Raw genomic sequence first — 16,944 nt, forward strand, 5'->3', positions numbered from 1 at the left:
TGTCCTCCCACAACTTCGCTGTGCATGAGGATGATACTGATAATTATATTCTCCTAGAAGAAGTGGAAAAAAGACCAGCACTTTTTGAAAAAAAAATTGGAGTGTTCAGAAATAAGTCTGAAAGTTAGAGAATAGGTACAAATCATTATAACCATTCTAATAATATTTTCAAGTTTTTATGTCAGTGCAGGTAAAATGCAAAGTAGTTCATCAAAACTTTCAACATTTATTCGAAAATATTGAAAAAATTATTTTCATTTTGTCTAAGTTCATGAAACATTCTTTAAAACTTAGCCTGAAACTCCGAAGGTGGATGTACCATAGTCCACTTGCGAATTTGACTATGAGTTTACCCAATACTCTTCTTTATGATACTTTCTTTTACGTTTCATGAGTTCGCAAATAATGGCCGTCTCTTCAAAATCCATATCAACAAATGACACTTATATTTAAAAAAAAAGTTTAGTGACTGTTATCCTTAGTGAGCGCATTCCGCTTTTATGACAAGTCGTGACGGTGAGGGAAACTTTTTTATCACGGTGACAAAATTCACCTTTGTGCGCTAGCCCACTACGCTGAGGGGTATTCGTGGAATCAAGTTCCGCCAAAGATGCTAACACGGATAAACAAACTGTCTAAGTGTTAGTAAATAGTGAGAAGGGGAGCGTGTTGCTGTATGTATTTACGTGTGCTACCCCCGGTAACAAGGACAAATGGCAGGTAAACTCGACGAAGTGTTGGTTTCATCTGCAAAATTATTGGAAATCCTCGCAGGTACCACAGATGGCGAAGAAGAAGAAAAGTTGGTCGCAGACTATATAAGGACATTAAACAATCATGTTCGACTGGAAGATTTTAAAAATAGTGAGTCTTTATCTGTAATAAAATTTAATCGACAGTCACATATTTGGACAAACATTTTATTGTTTAATTTTGAAGATATTTTGTTGCAGTATATCATCAGAACATCTTCCATCATTTATAGTTTTTCCGCGCTTTTCTTTTAGATAAGTTTTGTTTATTATCCAGTTTCATCATTAAAAAAATTCAGTTGATGGCGTCTTTTGTGTCATAAACAATTACGCAAATAACGTGGACGATGTAAAAGATATTTCAGATCTTTATTGTCGATCAATATACAAAACTGCCCATCATGCAGCACGTGATATAGTCATTATTGTCTCACACATAAATTTAATCAAAATCGAACTATATTTGTAATTACGATCATCGTTAGGACGCTTTTGAACTCTATATTGTAAAAAAAATCTTTTCTCTAAGGCATTTCTCTGTGGTGCTTGTAAATGGACTCGGTGACCCAATGTGTGCCTGTACTGTCAACATGTTAAATAGCTTTATCCCCTGCATCTGTAACTATCTTGTGTTTAGCAACTGTGTTGTCAATCTGCTGTTTTAGGCATTTGTTATGTTGATGAACAGAGTGTCGTAGTTTGTGACTGTGTTTGTTTTCTTTTGTATGTATTAGACAGCTTAGTATAAAGAGACATGTAACTCTCAGTGTGTTTAGTTTTTTGAAATATGGTCTACAAGACTATTTCTGACTCCACAGATGCATCTGATTGCCTTCTTTTACCAAGTCAGAACTCTTTTGATGCAGAGGAATTCCCCTATAACAAAACTGTACATGTCCAATGGGATTGGAAAAATGCATTGAGCAGTAAATTATTACTAATACAGGATCTTAATTTACCTAAAAATTTGTCACATGTATAACTTAGTGCCGGTGTAATTGGTATGACTCTTCCAGTTTCTTTGTGACGGATCCCAAGAAGTTTAACTAATTGCTGTCGTCTTTAGTACATAAACTAAACAGGATAACTGTGGGCACAATTTATTTCATGATTGATATGCAATTCGTTGATTTGGTACCACTTAATTGTTCGAATAATTTTTAAAAAAGTTTTTATTAGGCTACTAATTTAATCTAAATCAGTTAAATAAAGCAACAAAATACTTTTCAAATTTTTCTGGTCAACATATTGTTCAGAACATGGTGTTGCCATATGGCAGCATTAGGTCATTACACTAATTGTTCAGTAATATTCAGTTTTTGAGGGGAATATACATGAAGAATACACACACAAAATATCAGTTTGTGTGTGAAGAAGTAAAAATATTTTCTCAAATCTACTACGTAATGTTTGTGTCCTCATTGCAGTTGAAGGAAACGCAGAAAACATTGCACACATAGCCCAACATTACACTTTGACTATGTATGGTTGACTGAGTTGCATCCTTGCCCTGCACACCTCTTCTTTTTTTCATTTTCTGTTTCTTTATAAGATGATCTGTTCTGTCACATCAAATTTCATCCAAGACACAGTGGTTGTTTGAAAGCGATGGGGGGTGTGCAGGACATATTTATTTTGACCCGTAACCAGTAAGATGTTTCAAACCAATTCTCCAGAATTCTAGTTGTGCCATATCATGTCCTGAGTTCTTGTGTAGTATCCAAGCATTGTGGATTATCCAAGCATTGTGGGTGCAGACATCTAATAGCCACAAGAAAATAGGCCAGTACCACTTATTGTTATGTATTCTAATTCTATACTTAGCTGTATCTTCATTCATTTGCCCAGTTCCACCCATGTACTTGTTGTAAAACCCAGTCAGATATGGACATTATACAGTGATTACTTTCTTGTGTCTCTGTGAATAATGCTTCACTGAATGTGAAGGTTCCTCACTATGAATGTGTAAGGCTACAGTAGTGACTGAATTGTCCATCCACGCACTTAGGAACACACCATCTTCCTTTGAAATTACTTTTTTCATAATGCTACTTGTAGCTAGAAGAGTGCAATCTTTGGCAGTTTTATTTTACATAATGGTTTCTGTTGCTCCAAACCCCTGTTCTCTAAAATAACTCAAAAGGTCAAGGCTCTTGAATAAATTGTCAAAATAAAAGTGGAAAGGGGTTTGTCTACCATTTGTACTAGGGAAGCAGCAGCTTTTCTGAAATAAGACTCATAATACTTGGAGTTTTCAATACCTTTCCCTTGATATACTTCAGAATCGACAAGATATCCTTGTACAGAGTCCAAACACCAAGCTTTATAACCAAGTCTAATCAGTTTTCCGTGAATAAACTGTTTATAAGAATGTCTGCCATAATATTTTACTATACATTCATCGTATGATAGCTCACGTTCTGGTTTGAAGTATTTTCAACAGTCAATTTGGACACAGGATAGAAAAGGCCCTATTTTCCACAACTTGTCATTGTGGTCAATATCGTAATTTTCCTTGCAATGTATGAATCTGAGAGTTTGTTCAAATATATTTCTCCTTATGGATTTTACAACTGACTTGTTTCTTGTGTCTTCGTGGTGTCCCAGAACAACTGTTCTGTGGCAGTTCATTGTGCCTGCTCAAAATGAGAATCACAGGAAAACAACAAATCTCCTCCTTCATTATTTCAGGATTAGGACATATACAGAGAAATACATGCCTCTTTGTTTTCTCCACCAGCAGTTGAAAAATATTGTTGTCTATAAATAGTTCAAAGATTTCAGCTGGTGTCAAGTGTGAAATATCAGAATAATTTGGTTTGCAAAATGAGTTGCTTAGGAAAGTTGTAAATTCCTCCTCAACCTATGTTCTCTCACTTGAATGTTTCTCTGGCAATGTGCATTCTTCTTGAGTGTCTACTGAAGTAGTGAATCTTTTTTCTGCAGGAGCCAAAAGTTGATTCCTGTCATTATTGTCCAGAATTCTCCGAAATCTTCATCTGTAGGAGTGCCAAGCTCCAGAGGCTCTATGAATATACCCTCAACAGAGAGAGCAGTGTGCTCCACAGTTTGTCCACTCACATCACTGAACAGTATATCAAGAGCTTCTGCTAGCATTATGTTGTAGCTAACATGCTTCACAAAATCTCTTAAAAAACAGAAAAGAAAAAAGGGTCCCTGAAAATAGCGTATACTGTACGTAACAGATAAAGAAATGTCTCAGCATTGCCAGGTGGCAACACAGAAATACTGAAAGCAGTGTAGACTAAATTTTATCCTGAAATAAGTTTTTTTATTGTTGGCACAAAATAATAGAATTTAATCGAACAGTATACAGCATCATGGAATTGCATGTAAAATTTTAGGCTATATAACATTAAAAAATTATCTTACATTGTTATCAAGTCTGACATATCCATTTATTCTTTGAAGAGTATTTACATCTTAACTCTGAGACATAGGAGTGCAGACTTAGAGTCAAGTGAAAACTACATTACCAATTGTTCTTAGTGAAACGAGTGAAACAATGTCTTGAAATGTGTGCAAATGAGAGTTAAAGCCAGTATTGGCCTACAGCAACAGTAGGTTATAAAGTGTTAATAGCTGCTCTGAGAAGATCCCTACTTTTATGCTGTAATGTTCTAAGTCTTTCTCAGCTCTGTCATCTGCTGCATAGAGAGTGGATTTACACAGCACAATGCTGGGGAAGTCATTTACATTTATTATGAAGAGTAAATGTCCAAACACAGAATGTTGTATCGTGTCCTGTGTGATATCTAAGACATTTGACCTCATGTTGTTGGACTGCACAATTTGTTTTCTGTCACACACATAGGATCTGATCACATATTGTTCTGACCCTCATAGAGCTTTTTAGTAGTATTCAATGGCTGACAGAGTCAAATACCTTTTTGGGTTCCACAATGATAGCAGTAACGGATAATCTTGATTCAAATGACGATAGTGTAAATGAAACAAAATTTTCAACTGCATTTACTGTTGATAAGCCAGGCATGGAGCGATATTGAGAGTCACTAAGGATATTATTCGTAGACAGATGGTGACTGATTTTTTACTGTTATGTTGCACTACATTTGATAAATCATGAATAGAGTATTTGATTCAGAGAGTAAGCTCACTCTAAAAACTGATAGTTGCTGTGGTATTTTCGTACAGAAACGTTGCTTGGAGTAGACACTAAGTTTAAGATGGTTGTTATCAGCTCTAATAATATGTGTAAATACCTTAATGCTTTCCAGCTGTTGTCATAAATGACATAGTTGCTTATGTCTACCTCCAGTTAGTGAACTTGATTTGATTTATTTATTAATCCAGGGATCCTTTCACAATGACATAGGTTTGTCATAATACAATTGTAATAAATGGTTCAAAATGCAGACACACGCACACACACACACACACACACACACACACACACACACACACACACACAGAGAGAGAGAGAGAGAGAGAGAGAGAGAGAGAATATATAAATATGTTTTTATGCGAATAGGACATTTGTACTTTATACAGGTGGAATACCTACAATTAATTTTGAATGTGGCCAGCATTATGACTTGCTACCTTGCCAGAAGGGTAGCTCACATTAAGTGCCAAATAAAATTTTGAGACATTTAGTGGTCTTATTTAAATGGATTTCATAAGCTTTCATTTCTAGTTCCACCACAGTTATATGCAGCATGCACTGTTACTGTAATTAAGCTTCTACTGAAATACGGAAGTCTTTATATGTTCACTCTGTGCTTTCCTGCAATTTATGTATTTTGATGTAATTAATTCCCAAAAGATGTCTGTGATCGTGAAAAGATAGTCTATCACCACAGGTTATTTCTACTAGAGCAAGTCCCCTACAATGTTACTCCTTTAATAGGAATTTAAACCTGGCCATGTTTGTGTGTTAATGGAAACTTATCAGACTAAGTTTCGTCACCAGAAGGGTTATGTTTGATAGGGAGGAGTAATTATTTTAGTGGGAATCAAACAAACAGTATTGAAGTTGGGATATATATATATCAGTGATCATGCAAATGGATACACTCACCAGCCTTATTAGGAAAAGTAATTCCAATTAAATATATGGGTAACAAAGTAAACTAGCTGCTGTTTTAACTTTGCTTGGAACAGAAATCTGTTTGGTAAATTCGACACGAAAACAGCAGCACATCTTAGCATGTAATAGGAAAGTAAATAGTCATGACCAACACAGATAAGTTTAAATTCCCAGAGGATTTTGAAATTAAGAAGGTTATTTACACATACAGTGAGACTGTAATTAATTTGCTAGGCAACAAATTACAGGCTAATGGTATAATCTGTGATCTGCCAAGGATGTTTGGCTGTATAAATCAGAATATCTTTTCAGCAAATAAGGATATTATGATGTAGCAAGCCAGTGCTGCAAAATGGTTCAAATAATCTCTCTTTCTGGATTGTCAGTAGGAAAAAGTCCTATAATAAGCCATCAGTCATCCAACTAGAAAGCAATTACAATGGTTTCTCACAAATTTTAGAAAGACTGGTTAGTGAAATTTTCATTGGCATTGATAAATGTTTCCTAGGCAATTCTTTGTCACTAAACTATGAAAAGGCTGACTATTTGGGGCCGAGAACTTGTAAGAGGTTCACTCCCAGTACAAGTCTAAAATTTGATAACAGGTAGATAGAAGAGGTTGATGATGTTACATTTTTGGGATTACAACTTGAATTTACTATCAAGTGAGGGAAGCATACCATAGAACTGCTGAAGCATCTAAACAGATCTTCATTTGCAATGCTGATGTTGTCAGATGTAGGTAATATAAAAATAAAAAAGCTGACATACCTCACTTACTTTCATTTCATAAGGTCATACAGGATCGCTTTTGAGGGAACTCATCAAGACGACATAATTTTTTTAAAATCCAAAAGCATGTAATGTGAATAATCTGTAGTGTGAACTTAAAATGTCCTCTAGGGGTGTATTCAAGGAACTAGGGATAATATATTTATTCTTAAATGAAACTTCCTGGCAGATTAAAACTGTGTACCGGACCGAGACTCAGACTCGGTCCTGAGATTAGTTTAGTTTACAAGGAATCTAAAGGATTTATTGGTACGTAGCTCCTACTCCACTGACAAATTTATTAATAGAACCAGTTAATGTGTGTATGTTTTTAATATCAAATAACATGTGTGTTGCATAAATCTTGTATGTGGGGTGTTCCACAGCTTGTATGTGTTTGATAAAACACATCTTCTTGTAACTGTGAGCTGCATTTCAAAAGCGTGTATGTGACACTTGACAGACACGTTGTTCAATGTAGACATGCACAATATATGCCAATATGATGGGCTATACGTCCAAATACTGGTCTTGCAAATAAATACTTTTGAAGTGCAGGTCTTAGTGTACAACACATCTTTTATGAAGTGTGGGTGTTGTGTAAAATCTGTCTTCCACACATCTTCAGTGCAGTAATGTAATCATTGTAAATAGGTACTACAAACAGTTTTTCCGTTTAATTCTGCATTACTACAGTGACCTAAAACTTGTCATCTGCATCACAGTGTATTACATGTGTAGTGAAAATGTATGTAACATTTTATTATTTCACATCCATGAGGACCATTCCACTTTGGATCAGTTCCACATCTTTGAGGATATCACTATGAATTTGTGTAATATTGGCCTTGTAGGTTTCTACTGGCACATGAACACCATTTGAGCATCAGGAGAGTTGCCCCATAGTTTTAATGTATGTTGCAGATGAATCTGAAAGAAGGTGTAGTAAGAAGATAGTGGTTGTTGTTTGCTAGGCCTATATAACGTTTTTAATTTGCTTAACAAATGACTACTACAGATAAGTTGGTACATAATTGTGGGTGTGGCTGTTCCAAGTCAGTTTGGGCCAGGTGGATACCGAGAAGTCTAACAGTCACATTCATTTACTTTTTCATTTAGAGTGTGCAGGAAGAAATACATAGTTTCAGTCTTGCTATTGTTTTGGATAAGCTTGTTATTGTGGAGCCATATGCCAAAGTTTTCAATCATTGCTTTTGTTTTTTTCCTCATGTCTTTCATGGTAATCATCGGGTAGTGTCATTAATAGATATTATGGACTTGTGAGACAAGAACATAGGCAAGTCATTCATGTACACCAAGAAAAGGAAGGGTCTAAGCACCAAGCTTTGTCGCACATCTCTAAAAATTGGTAGACGTTTGATCGACAGCTATTTACCATAACCACTTGAGTTAGTTAGTCAGCTATGCTCTAATTAGTGCCAGTTCATTGTTCTTAAAACCATAGCGCTGTAGCTTATTGATTAGTTTTTAGTTTGACACGATGTCAGATGCTTTGCTCAGATCGACTTTATGACTGTCATGCCCCAAGAAGTCATACCAAAATTATAAATACAGAAGCATTAAATTCTTTGCCTATCCTTGCTGCCAATAGAATTTAATTATGCTTCCAAATGGGCAGTCATCCAGAAACAAAATAGATTAAATACTTGTATTCCTGCACTCACACATGTCACTTTTTTTGTGTACGTGAACACTGGCTCACACCTGCTGAGGCTGCTCTGTATATCCTAGAAAAATTTCGTTTAGCAAATTCATACTGTAGACTCAAAATAAGACATGGAGTATTTGCTATTTTTGTAAACAAAAAGTCTAAACTCTGAATATGTAACACAAGAAATTGATCAGTTTTGCAAGGAACACCTTTTTGAAATGTTTGCGATGTTATTTCCTAAACCGAAGTTAGTGTTTATCTCTGTTTATTGCATCCCAGTCTGTGATATTAATTGGTTTATTGATCAAATTGAAACGCCAAGTACTGCTGGCAAAATACGGCACCACAAGATAACATATATTCATCATTTTAATAGTGACATCACACATAAAATATCAGCTGTCACCCATTTTCAAAACCTGCTAAGATTCAACAACTTGTACTGTGTGGGTGACAAGCCAACCTGATTAGATATGTGCTCAGACAACATAATCTCCAACATGATGAAAGATGAATACCAGTATGGAGTATTCTGACCAGAATGGCTGGAGATAACAGTCATGTGTGCTTGTTTATGTGAATGTGTATATTTTTTCTTTTCTGATAAAGGCTTTGGCCAAAAGCTAAATGTGTAACAGTTGTTTTGTTGTGCCTGTTTGCAGCTCAGTGTGTCATATTTACAGCGAGCACCAATCTATCCTTTTCAGAATATTGGTGATAAGAGTGTGGGATGATAGATCCAGTGTTATCTGACGACCACAACCTGTGGCTGAGGGTCAAGTGTGTAAACTACCCTATTCAGCATCCCACACACATTAAGAGGATCAGATTTTTGTATCCACACAACATTACACAGTTAACAGTGAGACAAATTGTATCAGAACTCAAGGGGAATAGGGTATGTGATTGTGATAACAATGATAACACTTTTACAAGCTTAGTTCAAAGCTGTTGTCCTTAACTAAAAGGATGATTGGAGAGGGTGCACCAAACAAACTTCTGAACTCCATGACCTGAGAAACACTGTTATTGCCCTACTTAAAGTGTCTAAAACTTGTAACCTAGAATTGAAGCAGAGGCACAAAAAAGCCGGAAGAAGTACAGGACAGAATACAGACAGCAAAAGCAGAGAGTCACTGATGCTTCCATTGAAACTTGCAGCAACAAATGCAAAGATGCTTAAAAGATAATATACATAATACCAGGAAAACATAAAAACAAACAAGAAACTCCAATATTTCCAAAAGCAGTAAATGAATTCTTTATAAACAGCTTTATGTGTGAAGCTCCTACCACCTCCACACCAGATAATGCAACTTCTGGAAGTACTTTCCATAACATAAAACTAAAAAACTTAACTCCGCCTGACCAGACCATGAAGGCCCAATGGCACCGACTGGCTGCCGCGTCATCCTCAGCCCACAGGTGTCACTGGATGCGGATATGGAGGAGCATTTGGTCCCCACACCACTTTCAGTTTACGATACTGGAACCGCTACTTCTCAATCAAGTAACTTCTCAGTTTGCATTACAAGAGCTGAGTACATTCTGCTTGCCAACAGTGCTCGGCAGACCAGATGGTTACCCATCCAAGTGCTAGCCCAGCCCAACAATGGTCAACTTCTGTGATCTGATGAGAACTGGTGTTACCACTGCAGCAAGGCTGTTTTCCATAACATACTGGATCTAAATAAATATTTTTTAAATGGAAACATGTTACCTGTCAAACTGTATACAAAGTGGTCACAAGCCTATGTAGCTCTTACAGTGCAGATCTGTGTGGCATCTCAAACACAATCCTGAAACAAACAGTACCCATTATTGTTGCCCCTCTTACCTTTATGATCAGTAATACTTTTTAAGTCTGGAAAATTTCCTGAAGTCCTAAAGGCTGCAATAGTTATACCTACCTATAAGAAGGGAGATAAAAACAGACTGAAAATTGATGCTCTTCACGAGTATGCAATAGTTTAACTGGCCACCAGGTGAGATTGTAGGTGCAAAATCATGCTGGAACTGAGGCAACATCAGATGTGGTGGCTCCTTTATACCCTTGGAACAGTTTGGTGTACATGTGCAAGAAACAAAGAGAAGAATTGCAGCACCATCATTGGTAGAAGCTAACAAAAGTGATGAATCGCAAATTAAGATGCAGCTGGTTGAAAACCAGATCATAGTTGTTTTAAATGTGGTAAAACAGGAAGCCACATGTTGCTTAAAGGAAAACCTTTATCTCTATTAATAACATCATCAGATAATCTTAGTTCAGTGGATTCCTTAAATACACAATCCTAGTAACAGGAAGCTGCGGCAATAATTTCTGTCTCTTTAAATGACATATTTTGCCCTTCATTGAGACATGTTCAGTGACAGCAGATATTTCAGGTTGGAGCAAACATGTGTGATGCTGATGTTCCTCACATTGTTCGTGAACCATGCATATAGTCTGTCCAATATTAGCCTTTCTGCAGTGACAGGGAATTTTATGTACCCCAGGCTGCATCAGTCCCAAATCATCTTTAACAGATCCAAGAAGGGCTCTAGTTTTGGGCAAAGGCAAAAGGACACTTATGCTGGACAGACTTTGTCGAGTTCGTAAGCGATATGTGGAACATCAACATTATGCCTGTTTGCTCTAGTCTGAAAAATCTGCCATCGCTGAACATCGTCTCAGTGGAGGGCATAATATGTCATTTAAAGAGATGCAAATTATTGCTCCAGCTTCCCGTTACTGGGATTATTTATTTAAGGAATCCATTGAAATAATGTTATCTGATTACTAAGAGAGGCAAAGGTTTTTCTTTAAGCAAGATGTGGCATCCTGTTTTATCAGATATAAAACAACAGTCCAGTTGCATCTTAATTTGTGATTCATCACTTTTGTTACTTACTACCGCCGGCAATGATGCAATTCTTCACTTTGCAGAGGGCAAACATTTCACTTCTCGCACATGCATGCTGACCTGTTCCTGGGGTATAGATGAGCCACCGAATCTGATGTTACCTCAGTTCCTGTATGACTGTGTAACTGCAAGCTCACTTGGAGATGGCAGCTAGTTAGATTGTCAAAATGTCATACCATCAGAATGATAAAATACGCCTGCATCCCCATGAAGAGCATCAAGAAGCATTACACTGAAAAAATCTATGTAATCACAGACCAGGTAGTTACTGTCAAATATCCCTCATACCTCTAATTTCCAGAGTAATAGAAAGTTGCACTAAATTGCAACTTTGCTTCTATTTTTGAGGATCACAATCTGGTTTCCTCTTTGTTCTTTGGCCAGGTTTGTCTACAATAAATGTGTTAGAAACTCTTGTTGCAGATATTGTTGATGATTTTGAGAATAATTCCTTCACTTGTGCCTTATTACTGGATCTAATAATTGATTACCCCATAATTCAGTAAAATCAGAATCACAACTTTGAACATATTCAGAAATGCTTATTTCAGGTACTGACAGAATAGGTAATGAAAGAAAAATGTGCGTTTTGAACTTATGATGTGGTTTCCTTGAACTTGTCACAACTGTAGACCGATGTCTTTTCTTCTCATGTTCACAAAAATTCTTGAAGTGGTAGCTTTTTCAGAACATTAAACTACATTTCTAAGAATAGCCTTGTGGTAGCTCAGTTTGGATTCTTAAAAATCTTCTGTGCTGATAAACCAATATGATACTAACTCAGTTCTGGTAGAAGTAAAGAAAACCAGTTGCTATTTCCTGTAGTCTTGCAAAGGCCTTTGATTGTGTAGGTTATAAGATTTCAGTATTGAAACTGAAAATTCGTGCTGTTCACTGCTTTCTGCTTGCATAGAAGGAGTCATATATTTACAGTAGAAAATAGAAAGTTGCATTAATAAATGATATGAAAGAAACTAGTGTTAATTCAAATTGCATAAACAGTAAATATGGTATGTCACAGGTGATTTGCCCTTGATTCCCCCGGCACACTGGAGAGCACTTCAAAAACTGTGTTTGCTGATAAGATTGATTATTTTCAGCTATTGGACTAAGTCTTGCATCAAACCTTTCCCAGTGACCAGCTGACTCCAACCTAAAACCTCCTTCCTGCCTACCATGATCACTCACCCACAATATTTCTCCTTTGAAGGTATCACCTGCAAACAAATATAGGGTACTGCAATGGCCACCTACATGGCACCATCCTATGCTAAACTATTGATGGAATATGGTGAGGAACACTTCCTACCACCCCATAATTCCTAATCTGTCACCTGGTTCAGATTCATTGATAACACCTTCATAATATGGACTTAGAGTAAGGACACATCATCCACATTCGTCCAGAGCTCAACAGCTTCTCCCTTACCTGGTTCTCCTCAACCCAATAATCCGCCCCGTAAGAACCCTGCTGCTCTCTATTGTCTCTAAATTTTGTGAACTCTGTGAGTGATTAGTCTCATCTGCTAAGCTTTGTGACCTTCCTATAACGTGTATCTGTTATCATGGTATAATCTAAGCACTGAGAAAGGTTAGCAAAAATTACATTCCAACACCTTCGAAAACTTCTTTTACTGAAACTGAAATTTTTAGATAAAAGCTCACTATATGTAAAACCTGTTTGACTGTTATTAAAGCTATTGTTAATATTCCATTGTTTTAGTACAAATGAAGGGGGGGGGGGGTGTCCTTGGGCACAGAAACAAACATTTATCATAATTATCATTTTGATAACTCGGTATTCACCAGTAAACCAATATGCCTATTTTTATAAGTGGGTCAAGGACCAGTAGAAACTCATCTTGAATATTTTCTTCTGGGAAAACAATGCTGCCTACAGAAATGATTCACCAGTCCTTAAGGGACAAATATTGAAAAGTGTTCTTTTAAATAAACTTTAAATAAGTATTGAAATTTGTCATAAAAGAAAGCAGCTTAAATTTTAATACCACAATGAAACTAGCAAAGTATTTAGTGTCTATTACTTTCCCCTGGTTCAATGGTTGATGACCTCAGGAGAGGAACAGACATTTACCATTTGGATTATTGACAATCATTATACATAGTAAGTTATAATGCAATGCATTGTTAACATGAAAATACTTATACAGTAACCTAATGTCAGCACAGAGGCAAACTATTAATATAATCAATATTAGGTTGTGACTGTTACAAATAACATGTTACAGAAAAGTAAACATAATGCTTTTCCATTACAACTTTCCGCTCAAGGATGGCTACATCAGTAACCTGTTTGCATCAAACCTACCACCCACAATCAATACCTCCACTTCAACAGTTCACACCTTCCACACCAAGAAGTCCCTTCCACATAACCTAGCCACCCATGATCTCACTGAGGCCTTCAAAGACTGAAATTACCCTCCGCACATTGTTCAGAAAAAGAACTCCCATGTCTTGCCTGCCCAGTCATCTACCATTCCCCATATACCCCCTGTCCAGCCACAAAGGAGCACCCCAGTATCACCCACGACTGGAACAGTTGAATCACATTTACTACCTGTTGTCATGCCCTGAAGTGAGAAATACTTCTCCATTATCCTCCTCCCCTCTCTGTGACAAAGCAAGCTGGGATATTTTTAATTTCCCTCTTGTTTTGCCATCTGCCTCCTTAAAATTCATTTTTTCACTTTTAACTATTTACCATTAGCATACGCGAATACAATCTAGATTTTCATAAAAGAGAAAGGTCCACAGTTTTAAAGAATATAACACCAGATCTAATTTTGTGCTTAGTTTTATGTGTGTAATTGATTTTCTGATTTATTTTGACTATTCCTAGTTAGTATCTTTTGTTATAGAACAAAATCAGTAATTGTTTCGTAACTTAAATTCTGTTATCAACACATAAACAAATATAAATTCTGCACTAATTATAAACATTTGGAAGACAAAATGCTAGTAATCTCAAAGTATTTATTTGGCTCTATCCGAAAACATGTTAGCAAAACCAGCCCGTAGTTAATTCCAGAGTAATTAACAGTTTTGTCAAAAGTATTGTTTGTGTAATGATAGTTGTTAATTTCATGATTTAAACAAATAATTTGGCCTAACTCTTGCAGTAGAAGAAACTGTTATAAAGACGCAATTTTTTGATGTATTCAGTTAATTTAATGAGTTAAGTTTTAATTGTAATTTCTGTAAATTTAGCTTTGAACAATGTGTAGTTTTAGCACCTATTATTGTGATTATATATAAGGGGCCAATTTTTGGTCACGAGACAAGTCAGTCAATGGCCAAGTTTCAGATGAGAAACTTGTGTTGGTTAGAACAACAACAATGCCTCAACTTAACTGTGGAATAAGTGTTAAACAATTAGGCCATGTGTAAAAACAATGACAGTGTCTGCTCCATACGTACCTGATTATTCTTCAAGAACTGTGAACTTTGTGGTTATAGGAACCGATGGCGTCACCAGTTTAGTCCCATAAGACCTTATGACAAATTTTCTTTGTGGTTAGGTTTTACTGCTCGTGGATGTTCAACAGTAAACTATTGTAGCAGTATGTGGAGGTTTGCCTGCAAACTATTAATGAGGCTTATGGAAAGTTTAAACAATAGTGCCATGGCCATACACATATAAATGTCAATATGGGGGGTTGTGAAAAAGTGATATTAAAGTACTTTGAAATGCAACTGTGCATTTGTCGGCTACATTATTTACTGTAAAAATCCTTATCCATCCCTACTCAACCCATGCCCCATATCCCTGAAGTAGATCTAAATGTAAGATCTGTCCTATATCTGCCCTGTACCACCTACTCCAGTTCTGTCACAGGCATATCCTACCCCATTAAAGGAAGGGTCACCTGTGAAAGTAGCCATGGGATCTACCAAGTCTGCTGCATCCACTGTGCAGAATCCTACCTGGCATGACTACTAATAAGCTGTCCATCCATATAATTGACCTTGCCAAACTGTGGCCAAAAGACAACTGGACTACCCAGTTGCCCAACATGAAGCGATTGATTTCAATGACTGCTTCACAGCATGTGCCATCTGAATTCTTCCCACCAGCACCAGCTTTTCTAAACTGTGCAGGTAGTAATTCACCCTGCAACACATCCATAATTCCTGTAACCAGCCTGGCCTCAACCTTTGCTAGTCCGTTTGCTCCCCCTGCCTATCCCCTTACCTGCTCGCTCTCAATCCAGTACTTTACGTGCCTTCTGTCACCAGCACACCTGCATATGGCTTTCCCCACTTGCATATTGCTTTTCCCTTCTCTATTTCTCTCCTCTTCCCTTTGCCCCAGCCCCCCCCCCCCCCCTCTCTCACTCATCCCATCACAGCCTCCCAATGCTGTACCTAGTAGTCCTATCCTGTCCCCACCACAACCCTGCGTGCTCCCACAGCAGAGCATCAGCATCTTCCTTCAAGCCTACCCTGCTATCCATCCCTACACCACTCTTCTTCTGTACTTTCACTAAGTACCCCAACCAAGATTACTGTTTGTCACAGACACAGTCACAGTTGGACTTTATTGCCCAGAGACAACAGTGGCCATGTGATTTGGTATGGGACTTATGTGGTTTTTGGTTATGATGATGTCCACTCTATATACGATCTGTTAACTTTCAGACTTGTGTGTCATCTTTGGTTACCATTCTTGAAATTTCTCATTGTAGTGGACTTGTATGCAGTGCCACTGAATCCCGCCATTGGACTTCGTGACCTTGTGATTTTTGGGTGCTAGAAGAAAGCTCTAAACTATTCAGGCTACTAAATAATAAACTCACTTCTGCATGAACTCTTCTGTATCTACAACAGAATCTTAATACTGTACAATCTTGATTATAATTGGCAGTGAACAGATCTTTCGTAATGTTTAGCTATCAATAGATCACAACAAGTATATGTATCAACATGAGATGTCAAAGTGAGAGACAGATCTCCTCCCCATCTTCAACTGTTTGGGCATTTACATTGTCAACTGCACACTTTACTCTGTGACCTCCAAGGCAACACCAAGGCACGGTGCCCAAAGAATAGGCACTCTGCTACTGCAGGTGGAGAGGTTTATTTGCTGTCACGTCTCGTCAATATGCTGAGACGACTTCTGTTAGACGCAGTCTGCACTTATAACAAAACAGATCCTACAAGTCTTTCGTCAGCCTGAGTGCTCAGACTTGGAAAATGTTATCCTGTTGGATAGACGCATTACATGACAGTGTGTGAGTTGTGCTCCTGTGAGTGTGTGTGTTTTTTCTATGTTTGGTGTAGGTCTTAGTCCAACAGCTGAATATACCTTGCATTTGTTTTCATTGTGCCTGTCTGCCATTGAATGCCTCCTGTATGTGGTGAGTAGCAATCTATCCTTTTCATATTTTTGTACAGATAACAGAAGCAGAGATCAATGGCCACATATTGGGTGAGTGTACATATGAGGTTCCATGCCGTACAAGTGAATAATAAACTGAAGTGGCACCAGCGTGTGGCTGAGTTACCAAAAAAAGCTCAGTTCTGACTGCATTGTACTTGCATACCTCTCTCATTGCATTAAAATACAGAGGAGATTAATAGCATTCTTGGCATACTTTCATTCAATACTGTTATGTGGCACAATCTTCTGAGACAATGCAGCTGAAGTCAGAGAGGTATTTATTCCACAGAAGGGTGCAGTAATAGTATTGTGTAGAATTGATAACTAAACATACTGCAGTGACCATTTCATGGACCTTCACGAGTTCTTGT

The 16,944-nt window shown here is 37.2% G+C and overlaps 1 protein-coding gene across 2 annotated transcripts in view; it reads left to right on the top strand.

Moving 5' to 3' along the window:
• The first annotated feature begins 611 nt into the window (after window positions 1–611).
• LOC126260146 (NHL repeat-containing protein 2) overlaps window positions 612–16,944 on the top strand; it is a 180,189-nt gene continuing 163,856 nt past the window's right edge. For both annotated transcript variants that reach the window (XR_007546610.1, XM_049957401.1), the window contains exon 1: window positions 612–864. Coding sequence is in view for 1 of the 2 variants with exons in the window: in XM_049957401.1 (XP_049813358.1) it covers window positions 714–864 (151 nt within the window). In the remaining variant the exon portion in view is untranslated. The remainder of the gene's footprint in view (window positions 865–16,944) is intronic.

Source organism: Schistocerca nitens, chromosome 5 (assembly GCF_023898315.1).
Source record: "Schistocerca nitens isolate TAMUIC-IGC-003100 chromosome 5, iqSchNite1.1, whole genome shotgun sequence".
NCBI lineage: Eukaryota > Metazoa > Arthropoda > Insecta > Orthoptera > Acrididae > Schistocerca > Schistocerca nitens.